The 12984-nt window shown below is 41.8% G+C and overlaps 1 protein-coding gene across 1 annotated transcript in view; it reads right to left on the bottom strand.

The window, feature by feature from the left end:
- LOC110508247 (collagen alpha-1(XI) chain) overlaps positions 1–12984 on the bottom strand; it is a 234535-nt gene that overhangs the window by 202160 nt on the left and 19391 nt on the right. The window contains exon 2 of the mRNA XM_036965973.1: positions 6603–6767. Coding sequence (XP_036821868.1) covers positions 6603–6767 — 165 coding nt within the window. The remainder of the gene's footprint in view (positions 1–6602; positions 6768–12984) is intronic.

The following is a 12984-nucleotide window of genomic DNA, read 5'->3' as shown; positions in this document are numbered from 1 at the left end:
CCCAGAAGAGTTAGAGAGGGTAGAGGTGGACGTGGTAATATGACATCATCAAACCCAGAAGAGTTAGAGAGGGTAGAGGTGGACGTGGTAATATGACATCGAACACAGAAGTTGGACAGTTTAGAGGTGGACGCAGTAATATGACATCATCAAACCCAGGAAAGTTAGAGAGGGTAGAGATGGACGCAGCAATATGACATCATCAGACACAGAAAAGTTAGACAGGATAGAGGTGGATGTGGTAATATGACATCTAGGGCTGGCAAAATGAAAGAATAACCCTATAACCGAATGAAGACCATCATGAAAATAAAACAACTGTTATAACCGTTGTAAAAACAAATCCTAACCAAGGACAAAAAGATGCTTTTGTCTTTTTCAAAAAGACAAAACAGAAAACAAGGCTTTTGAAATGTCAAAAAACAGACAGACACACAGACGCACACGAGGGCAGCCAAATCAAGATTAATAATAATAATAATAATAATAAACTCAGCATAAAAAGAAACGTCCCGTTTTCAGAATCGTGTCTTTCAAAGATCATTTCGTAAAAATCAAAATAACTTCACAGATCAACATTGTAAAGGGTTTAAACACTGTTTCCCATTCTTGTTCAATGAACCATAAACAATTAATAAAGATGCACCTGTGGAACGGTCATTAAGACACTAACAGCTTACAGACGGTAGGCAATTAAAGGTCACAGTTATGAAAACTTAGGACACTAAAGAGGCCTTTCTACTGACTGAAAAACACCAAAAGAAAGATACCCAGGGTCCCTGCTCATCTGTGTGAAAGTGCCTTAGGCATGCAGCAAGGAAGCATGAGGACTGCAGATGTGGCCAGGGCAATAAATTCCAATCTCCGTACTGTGAGACGCCTAAGACAGGGCTACAGGGAGACAAGACGGACAGCTGATTGTCCTCGCAGTGGCAGACCACGTGTAACAACTGCACAGGATCGGTACATCGGAACATCACACCTGCGGGACAGGTACAGGTTGGCAACAACAACTGCCCGAGTTACACCAGGAACGCACAATCCCTCCATCAGTGCTCAGACTGTCCACAATAGGCTGAGAGAGGCTGGACTGAGGGATTGTAGGCCTGTTGTAAGGCAGGTCCTCACCAGACATCACCGGCAACAACGTCGCCTAAGGGCACAAACCCACCGTCGCTGGACCAGACAGGACTGTCAAAAAGTGCTCTTCACTGACAAGTCACGGTTTTGTCTCACCAGGGGTGATGGTCGGATTCGCGTTTATCATCGAAGGAATGAGCTTTACACCGAGGCCTGTACTCTGGAGCGGGATCGATTTGGAGGTGGAGGGTCTGTCATAGTTTGGGGCGGTGTGTCACAACATCATCAGACTGAGCTTGTTGTCATTGCAGGCAATCTCAAAGCTGTGCGTTATAGGGAAGACATCCTCCTCCCTCATTTGGTACCCTTCCTGCAGGCTCATCCTGACATGACCCTCCAGCATGACAATGACACTCCAGCATGACAATGCCACCAGCCATACGGCTCATTCTGTGAGTGATTTCCTGCAAGACAGGAATGTCAGTGTTCTGCCATGGCCAGCGAATAGCCTGGATCTCAATCCTATTGAGCATGTCTGGGACCTGTTGGATCAGAGGGTGAGGCCTAATAATACAGAATAACATAATGCAGAATGACATGATACAGAATGACATAATATAGAATGGCATAATACAGAATGACATATTACAGAATGACATGATACAGAATGACATGATACAGAATGACATAATACAGAATGACATGATACAGAATAACATGATACAGAATAACATAATGCAGAATGACATAATAGAATGACATAATATAGAATGACATAATATAGAATGACATGATATAGAATTACATAATATAGAATGACATGATATAGAATGACATGATATAGAATTACATAATACAGAATGACATAATACAGAATGACATAATATAGAATGACATAATATAGAATGACATGATATAGAATTACATAACATAGAATGACATGATATAGAATGACATGATATAGAATTACATAATACAGAATGACATAATACAGAATGACATAATGCAGAATGACATAATACAGAATGACATAATACAGAATTACATAATATAGAATGACATAATATAGAATGACATGATATAGAATTACATAATATAGAATGACATGATATAGAATGACATGATATAGAATTACATAATACAGAATGACATAATACAGAATGACATAAAGCAGAATGACATAATACAGAATGACATAATACAGAATGACATAATACAGAATGACATAATGCAGAATGACATAATGCAGAATGACATAATGCAGAATGACATGATACAGAATGACATAATATAGAATGACATAATACAGAATGACATGATACAATAGACATCAATAGACAAGAACAGCTCAAGGATAGAACTACACACATATTTAAAAAGGCCCACGTAGCCCACATATCAATGCATACACACATACTATCGAGGTCCAATAGGGGAGAGGTGTCGCTTCATCTGTTTTCTGAAACCAGGTTTGCTGTTTATTTGAGCAATATGAGACGGAAGGAAGTTCAATGCAATAAGGGCTCTATATACATCTGCACATTTTCTTGAATTAGTTCTGGATTTGGGGACTATGAAAAAAAACCCTGGTGGCATGTCTGGTGGGTTATAACGGTGACCGGGGTCAATCTTCCTCACCAATAACCGTCACCCAAAATTCCATGACTGTTACAGTCCTAATGACATCATCGTATTTCTGGGAGACTTCCTGTTTCTATACTTTTTGTTTTTACCTTTATTTAACATGGCAAGTTTAAGAACAAATTCTTATTTGCAATGACGGCCTACCACCGGCCGACGATGGGCCAATTGTGCACCGCCCGATGGGACTCCCAATCAGGGCCAGATGTGATTCAGCCTGGATTTGAAACAGGGACTGTAGTGATGCCTCTAGCACTGAGATGCAGTGTCTTCAGACCGCTGAGGCCACTCGGGAGCCCAGAATTCAAGGCTTGTCCTTAGTTACACCCGTCCTCGAGGACACATTAAAATGATCATGTCAATCTCATGGACTGTTAGCCCTCACATCCACATATTTTGTCTACTTGAGAGGGGTTACATTTCCCCTAGCTGCATCCTTCAGTTTACCAGACGAAGTGTTAGGGTCAGGCTCGTAAAATTACAGATTAGTACCTTTAATTTTCTCCCCAATTATAGTAGATACTAATTACTTTAATTTAAGTTTAAATGTGTCCTTTGTTGCTGGGTACTTTAAGAACGTATTAGACCAACTGGCTAATCTTGAAAGTCACAAGTGATCTAATTGGACAATTCATTTTTTTTTACAAGGTGTGTGAAAAGAGAACAAGCCAAACAAAATGTAATTATTTAACTAACCGTTAACTAGAATGAAATAGGTCGCTGCTGATGAAATAAAAGTTGAATCGTTTTCTTTTAGACGGAGAACTCTGACAGACTGCTACCAAATCAAATAGGAAACTGTAATCCACTTCATTCAATTGTATTTGAGCCTATTTGACTGAAATTCCCAGTCTTTAAAACCAGTAACATTTCCAGGCGAATTATTTTTTTGGCCTAAAATCACAGAAAATCTCACTGTTCATTTAATCTCCTGCTATTTTGTGCCTTTATTTTTTTTTTTCCTTTGCTGTCTGGACAATTTGGCAAAGCGCCAACACTCACAGACGGAGGGAAAAGTATTTAACAAGCCACTGTTTCTAGTAAAGTTGTATACAGTATCCTGTCAGTACGGGCCAAGTAGGCAACTAGCATCTTGAACGGTCTATCTTTTCAACCAGAAAGAGGGCCAACGACTCCACAGGACAAGAACCCGCTTTGTCCTTTATTTATCCTTCGAGCTAATAAATGCTTGGTCGTTGTCCCACGTGTCCTTATGGTATAGACCCTAGCATTCTGTATCTGCAGTCTCCCTTCATACATTAAACATCTCAATGAACCTCCCTTATCCCCACAGTATAGGTCATATTCTATCAATTCATTACTCCCCACAGTATAGGTCATATTCTATCAATTCATTACTCCCCACAGTATAGGTCATATTCTATCAATTCATTACTCCCCACAGTATAGGTCATATTCTATCAATTCATTACTCCCCACAGTATAGGTCATATTCTATCAATTCATTACTCCCCACAGTATAGGTCATATTCTATCAATTCATTACTCCCCACAGTATAGGTCATATTCTATCAATTCATTACTCCCCACAGTATAGGTCATATTCTATCAATTCATTACTCCCCACAGTATAGGTCATATTCTATCAATTCATTAATCCCCACAGTATAGGTCATATTCTATCAATTCATTAATCCCTACAATGTAGGCCCTATTCTATCAATCCATTAATCCCTACAGTGTAGGCCCTATTCTATCAATCCATTAATGCCTACAATGTAGGCCCTATTCTATCAATCCATTAATCCCTACAATGTAGGCCCTATTCTATCAATCCATTAATCCCTACAGTGTAGGCCCTATTCTATCAATCCATTAATGCCTACAATGTAGGCCCTATTCTATCAATCCATTAATCCCTACAGTGTAGGCCCTATTCTATCAATCCATTAATGCCTACAATGTAGGCCCTATTCTATCAATCCATTAATCCCTACAATGTAGGCCCTATTCTATCAATCCATTAATCCCTACAGTGTAGGCCCTATTCTATCAATCCATTAATGCCTACAATGTAGGCCCTATTCTATCAATCCATTAATCCCTACAGTGTAGGCCCTATTCTATCAATCCATTAATGCCTACAATGTAGGCCCTATTCTATCAATCCATTAATCCCTACAGTGTAGGCCCTATTCTATCAATCCATTAATCCCTACAGTGTAGGCCCTATTCTATCAATCCATTAATCCCTACCCTACAATGTAGGCCCTATTCTATCAATCCATTAATCCCTACAATGTAGGCCCTATTCTATCAATCCATTAATCCCTACAGTGTAGGCCCTATTCTATCAATCCATTAATCCCTACAATGTAGGCCCTATTCTATCAATCCATTAATGCCTACAATGTAGGCCCTATTCTATCAATCCATTAATCCCTACAGTGTAGGCCCTATTCTATCAATCCATTAATCCCTACAGTGTAGGCCCTATTCTATCAATCCATTAATGCCTACAATGTAGGCCCTATTCTATCAATCCATTAATCCCTACAGTGTAGGCCCTATTCTATCAATCCATTAATGCCTACAATGTAGGCCCTATTCTATCAATCCATTAATCCCTACAGTGTAGGCCCTATTCTATCAATCCATTAATCCCTACAGTGTAGGCCCTATTCTATCAATCCATTAATCCCTACCCTACAATGTAGGCCCTATTCTATCAATCCATTAATCCCTACAATGTAGGCCCTATTCTATCAATCCATTAATCCCTACAGTGTAGGCCCTATTCTATCAATCCATTAATCCCTACAGTGTAGGCCCTATTCTATCAATCCATTAATCCCTACAGTGTAGGCCCTATTCTGTCAATCCATTAATCCCTACAGTGTAGGCCCTATTCTATCAATCCATTAATCCCTACAATGTAGGCCCTATTCTATCAATCCATTAATCCCTACAATGTAGGCCCTATTCTATCAATCCATTAATCCCTACAGTGTAGGCCCTACTCTCTCAGCTATTCATCTATCTCTACAGGGTACATGCTGTACATGCTGTATTCACACACTAAACATCTCAAATTCCACCAATGGATAGAACTGAAACATATCCCTTTTCCACATCTATAGACAGTGTTTTGTACCGCTACAGCTAATGACCTAGTTGTTGTATTCCCTCTGTTGTTCAATCAATCCAATTTCAAATCAAATGTATTCATAAAGCCCTTCGTACATCAGCTGATATCTCAAAGTTCTGTACAGAAACACAGCCTAAAACCCCAAAACAGCAAGCAATGCAGGTGTAGAAGCACGGTGGCTAGGAAAAACTCCCTAGAAAAGCCAAAACATAGGAAGAAACCTAGAGAGGAAACAGGCTATGAGGGGTGGGCCAGTCCTCTGTTGATTTATTGTCAATACTGTGGATTAACTGGTTTAAACAGTAAGCAGTTTAGGACAGTAGCTTAGGACAGTAGTTTAGGACAGTATTTAGGACAGTAGCTTCTATGAAGACCCCTTGGAAGTGTCCAAAATGGCACCCTATTCCCAATGAGGTGCACTACATAGGGAATAGGGATGTGGTGCCATCTGGAATTCAAACACTATCGAAGACGTCTCTGTCTTTCCAAAATGGCCTTTGATGAATTTGGATGTGTTTGTCAATGGTGCGCCGCCCTATGGGACTCCCAATCAAGATTCCCATAGGATGATGTAATACAGCCTGGAGTCGAACCAGGAACTGTAGTGACGCCTCTAAGCATTGAGATGCAGAGCCTTTAGACCGCTGTGCCACTTGGGAGCGTGTGGAAAATCCATTTACGTGAGGTTTGATGTGTGTGTGCGCGTGCGCGTGTGCGTGTGCGTGCGTGTGTGTGTGTGTGTGTGCGTGTGTCTCCAGATCGGTTAAGTCACCTGGGAAGAGTTGCTTGCTGGGAGCGCTGATCTGCGCCTGCTTCCCCACACGGAAGGCTATGTCAGGTTTAGATCCTCTCCGGTGAGCGCAGAAGCCCGTGACTTTACGGACGCCATCCGGAGAGCTGTGGAAGTCCAGAGCCTTGAGTACATCCACTGGGTCAGCTGTGAAGAGAGGAGAGGGACAAGTAGCTTAGGACAGTAGTTTAGGACAGTAGTTTAGGACAGTAGATTAGGACAGTAGTTAGGACAGTAGTTTAGGACAGTAGTTTAGGACAGTAGCTTAGGACAGTAGTTTAGGACAGTAGTTTAGGACAGTAGCTTAGGACAGTAGTTTAGGACAGTAGCTTAGGACAGTAGTTTAGGACAGTAGCTTAGGACAGTAGCTTAGGACAGTAGTTTAGGACAGTAGTTTAGGACAGTAGCTTAGGACAGTAGTTTAGGACAGTAGTTTAGGACAGTAGCTTAGGACAGTAGTTTAGGACAGTAGCTTAGGACAGTAGTTTAGGACAGTAGCTTAGGACAGTAGCTTAGGACAGTAGTTTAGGACAGTAGTTTAGGACAGTAGATTAGGACAGTAGTTTAGGACAGTAGTTCAGGACAGTAGCTTCGGACAGTAGCTTAGGACAGTAGTTTAGGACAGTAGTTTAGGATAGTAGCTTAGGACAGTAGTTTAGGACAGTAGTTTAGGACAGTAGCTTAGGACAGTAGTTTAGGACAGTAGTTTAGGACAGTAGCTTAGGACAGTATTTTAGGACAGTAGTTCAGGACAGTAGCTTAGGACAGTAGCTTAGGACAGTAGTTTAGGACAGTAGTTTAGGACAGTAGCTTAGGACAGTAGTTTAGGACAGTAGCGTAGGACAGTAGTTTAGGACAGTAGCTTAGGACAGTAGCTTAGGACAGTAGTTTAGGACAGTAGTTTAGGACAGTAGTTTAGGACAGTAGCTTAGGACAGTAGTTTAGGACAGTAGTTAGGACAGTAGCTTAGGACAGTAGTTTAGGACAGTAGTTTAGGACAGTAGATTAGGACAGTAGTTTAGGACAGTAGTTCAGGACAGTAGTTTAGGACAGTAGCTTAGGACAGTAGTTTAGGACAGTAGTTTAGGACAGTAGCTTAGGACAGTAGTTCAGGACAGTAGCTTAGGACAGTAGTTTAGGGCAGTAGCTTAGGACAGTAGTTTAGGACAGTAGTTTAGGACAGTAGTTTAGGACAAGTGTTTTGTAATTGCACATGGTAAAGATAAAGAGTTTGTTCATATGGGAGCAGTATAGCACATGTATTGTATAGTTTTTTTTTACCTCAGGGGTGAGGATTTAGTATCCTTTTTATAGCTTTGACCTCAAGAGGTTAAGTACAAAAAAAAAGCAGTTTCATAAAAGCAGAAACCCATAAAAGCAAATATTACTCTCTTTAATCTAGCATGAAAGCTATTAAAGGAATATATATAGCTTTCACCTCACAGTTTAAGTATATTACTGTTGTAATTACCATGGTATTAACTATCAACTATGTTTTAAGTAGTGGTATAACTGAAGCCTGAAAAGGACAGGAAATTCACATGAGCACCACAATGTCTACTCCCACACAGCCATGCTCTACCAAGGTTTTCCAGCACAGCAGCTTTGTCCAACTACAGTAGATATGTCCGTCTGTTTGTAGTAGTAAAAGCTCGGTTGCTTTGCCATAGAACAACACTCAACAAAAAGGATGGGAGGTTTGACGTTTTCCAAGAAGATGGACATGCTTTACCATAGAACAACACTCAACAAAAAGCATGGGAGGTTTGACGTTTTCCAAGAAGATGGACATGCTTTACCATAGAACAACACTCAACAAAAAGGATGGGAGGTTTGACGTTTTCCAAGAAGATGGACATGCTTTACCACACCACTAGATGGTTTTACTGCACGTGAAGAGAAAATCTACCGATACGGCCACCAGTGTTTTTAATGCAGAAACCTGGGCGGTGGGCCTGTAAAGATGATTAGGGGCCATCTAATCGGTTTAATAGCCCCCCCCCCCCTCCCTGCCTATATGGGGTCCACTCTACAAAACCACAGTTACAGACCCACAGGGAGAGAGGTTAAGAGGGGGGGGGGGACAAAGAGAGAGAGAGAGAGAGAGAGAGAGAGAGAGAGAGAGAGAGCAGGGGAGAGAGAGACAGAAAGAGAAAGAGCGAGAGGAGTGAGAGAGAGAGAGAGAGAGAGAGAGAGAAAGAGACTGCAGAGGGAGTGAGTGAAGGAAGGAGGGCGGGAGAGGAAGAGGGGGAGACAGAGAGAGAGCAGGGGGAAAGAGAGGAAGTGGGGGAGAGAGGGGTAGGGAGGGAGGGGGAGATGGGGGGAGACAGGGAGAGACCATGGGGGAGTGAGAAAGGGAAAGAGAGAGAGAGAGAGAGTTGGAGAGTCTGAGAGAGAGGGATAAAACGCCTTTGGGTCTGCAACAGTAGGGTTGAGGTTTTACAGGCAATTTAACACCACTGAGAACCTTTCCTATTAAATGGAAAAGGAACTGAAGAGTGTCTTTTGTTGTTTCATACACTGTTACAACTGTTATACATACTATGGTCTGTGTCTCTCTCTCTAATTCTCTCTCTCTCTCTCTCTCTCTCTCTCTCTCTCTCTCTCCTGTTCCTCTCACTATCGCTCTCCTTTTTCTATCTCTCTCTCTCAACTGACTAGCTGTATCAGCAAAGACGAGAGGAATTCTCTAACTATTTAATTGACTTAGTTCCCCTCCCTCCCTCCCCCGAGGGTCACAGTGATATACAGTATGGTTATGGGGAATTTCTAGCAGGCTAATAGCAGGACTAGGTTTTAAAGGAGCCGTACGCACAGCGGGTCTCTTCACTACTCACAAATACATTGAAAACGTCCCACATGGAACCAACCCATAGGCCTCTGGTCAAAAGTAGTGCACTATATAGGGAATAGGGTTCCATAGGGCTCTGGTCTAAAGTAGTGAACTATATATAGGGAATAGGGTGCCATAGGACTCTGGTCTAAAGTAGTGAACTATATATAGGGAATAGGATGCCATTTGGGACGCAGGCATTGACAACGTTCAAGTAACCAGATGATTTGTGTGGATCCTTTTCTAAAAGGAGACCCCACCGTATATAGACGCAAGTGTCTCTACTGTTACTGAAGGATCAGCTCACTAAGGATCATGGTCCAAACACAGTGGTGAAGAGGGCTTGAGAGGGCCTCTTCCCCTGCAGGAGGCCGAGAACATTTCAACCACATGGCCTATCGCTATTCGCCCTCCTATTAACCAGAAAGACAGTGACACACGGAACCATGACAAAACTATCGACATAACAAGGGAAATATGAACCAACTATCGACATCACTGGGGCCAAGCTCCCTGCCATCCAGGACCTCTATGCCAATTGTATTTCGTCTTTATTTCACTAGGCAAGTCAAAACCAGGCGGTGTCAGACCCCCCCCCCCAAAAAAAAATAAAAATAGTCAAAGATTCCAACCACTGTAAGTCACAGACTGTTCTCTCTGCTACCTCACGACGATGCACCAATTTTTGTTTTACCAACAGGACTCTGAACAGCTTCTACTCCCAAGCTATTAGACTGCTCAATAGTTATTTAAATAGTTATTTAAATAGTTATCTGGACTATCTGCATTGACCCTTTGTGTACTAACTTGTGTTTTGACTCTTCACATACACTGCTGCTACTGTTTACCTACTGTTTACAATTCTTCCTAGTTATATGTGTAGTACAAATCTACCTCAATTACCTCGTACCCCTGCACATCCAACTCAGTAACTAGTACACCTTTTACAAAAAAAATGCAGAGATTAAGATAAATAAAAACATCTATGAATGAATAGAAAATATAGAAGGTGATCTAACTTTCATCACGTTTCACATCTTGGCTACGTTCCCAAACGGCAGCCTATTCCCTATGTAGTGCACTTTGTTTGGAATGCAGCCCTTGTCTCTGAACCCCTCATTTTATAAGACAAACTAAACCCAGAATAAATATATTTTTTTAAATGATCCTCCAGCCATCCAGCCATCCCCAACAACATGGGGTAATCTTGTCTGGACAGAAAGAAAAAACAACTAATGTCACCCTTAAACAAACCCTTTACAGGGGCGGACTGGCCATAGGGCAAATGCCAGATGGGCTGGTCCATTTTTAACCCAGTCTAAATTAGGGCTTTGGTGTTAAAAGTATTATTATATGGAGAATAATGAGGGGGGGGGGGGGGGGGGCACGAGTGGAAAAAAATGGTCTCGGTCCATCCCTTACATCATCCCTATGTCACCCCTATGTCATCCTTCTGTCACCCTTATGTCACCCCTCTGTCCTTCTGTTACCGGGTCAACGGACAGGAAGCAGCGCCTTCCAAAGTATAATAAATAACAATAATAAAGTAACACGATCTGACAAGAATGGAGTCTTCTGAAGTCTCTCTAGTCTGGTCACATAAAGGCTTCATAGAAAGACAACTAGAAAGAGGAATTTAACATGCAATCTCACTGCATTGATGATAAAGATCAGCAGGGTTCTCAGACAGTTGGATCCATTGAAAGAATAGAAACCTAACGGGTTTAGTCCCAAATATCACTCAAAGAAGAATCTAGAGGAAACGGAAGGGTACTCCCCCATTCACATCGACAGGGCTGTAGGGGGGGGGAGTGGGTCAAGGGCTTCAAGTTCCTCAGTGTCAACATCACCAAGGATCTATCGTAGACAAAACACGACAACGCCTCTTTCCCATCAGGAGGATGAAAAGATTTGGCGTGGGGCCCTCGGATCCTCTAGAAGTTCTACAGCTACACCATCGAGAGCATCTTGACTGGCTGCATCACTGCTTGGCATCTGACCGCAAGGCGGTACAGAGGGTGGTGAGTACAGCCCAGTACATCACTGGGGTCGACCCGCCTGTCATCCAGGACCTCTATACCAGGCGGTGTCACCGAAACATTGTCAAAGACTCCAGCCACCCAAGTCACAGACTGTTCTCTCTGCCACCAATGCACCAAGCCTGGAGCTGACAGGACCCTGAACAGCTTCTACCCCCCCAAGCCATAAGACTGATGAATAGTTAGTTAATTAACCAAATAACTATAACTAGTTAGGGACAGTTTAGTTAGTTAATTAACTTTAACTTTTTGCACAAACTTTGTTTTGACTCATCACATACACTGCTGCTACTGTTTAAAATCTGTCACTTTACCCCTACCTATATGTACATATCTACCTCCATTACCTCGTACCCCTGTACATATCTACCTCCATTACCTCATACCCCTGTACATATCTACCTCCATTACCTCATACCCCTGTACATATCTACCTCAATTACCTCATACCCCTGTACATATCTACCTCCATTACCTCATACCCCTGTACATATCTACCTCGATTACCTCATACCCCTGTACATATCTACCTCAATTACCTCATACCCCTGTACATATCTACCTCCATTACCTCATACCCCTGCACATTGACTCAGTACTGGTACCTGTTAGTCTACACCTGTTGTTTATGTCACTTTACCCCTACCTATATGTACATATCTACCTCCATTACCTCGTACCCCTGTACATATCTACCTCCATTACCTCATACCCCTGTACATATCTACCTCCATTACCTCATACCCCTGCACATCAACTCAGTACTGGTACCTGTTAGTCTACACCTGTTGTTTATGTCACTTTACCCCTACCTATATGTACATATCTACCTCAATTAACTCATACCCCTGCACATCAACTCAATACTGGTACCTGTTAGTCTACACCTGTTGTTTATGACACTTTACCCCTACCTATATGTACATATCTACCTCAATTACCTCGTACCCCTGTACATATCTACCTCCATTAACTCATACCCCTGTACATATCTACCTCCATTACCTCATACCCCTGCACATTGACTCTCATTGAGTACTGGTACCTGTTAGTCTACACCTGTTGTTTACGACAAATAACATTTTATTTGATTTGAATGTATTATTATTTTTTATATTTTATTAACTATTATTATTTATTTATTTTATTCTTATTGTTCTCACTATATGATGATAAAAACGGTGCTAATCTCAGAGTGTTTGGATCTGTTAACAGTGGAAGTAGTATAGGTCTTTGTAGATCTAAAGATAGACTGTCACGTTCTGACCATCGTTCGTGTGTGTTTTCCTTGTTTTAGTGTTGGTCAGGACGTGAACTGGGTGGGCATTCTATGTTGGATGTCTTGTTTGTCTATTTCTATGTCCGGCCTGATATGGTTCTCAATCAGAGGCAGGTGTTAGTCATTGTCTCTGATTGGGAACCATATTTAGGTAGCCTGGGTTTCACTGTGTGTTTGTGGGTGATTGTCCTTAGTGTTACTTTGCACCAGTTT

Source organism: Oncorhynchus mykiss, chromosome 28 (genome assembly GCF_013265735.2).
Source record: "Oncorhynchus mykiss isolate Arlee chromosome 28, USDA_OmykA_1.1, whole genome shotgun sequence".
Classification (NCBI taxonomy): domain Eukaryota; kingdom Metazoa; phylum Chordata; class Actinopteri; order Salmoniformes; family Salmonidae; genus Oncorhynchus; species Oncorhynchus mykiss.
The sequence above is the reverse complement of the archived record's forward strand: the minus strand, read 5'-3'. Positions and strand labels throughout refer to the sequence as shown.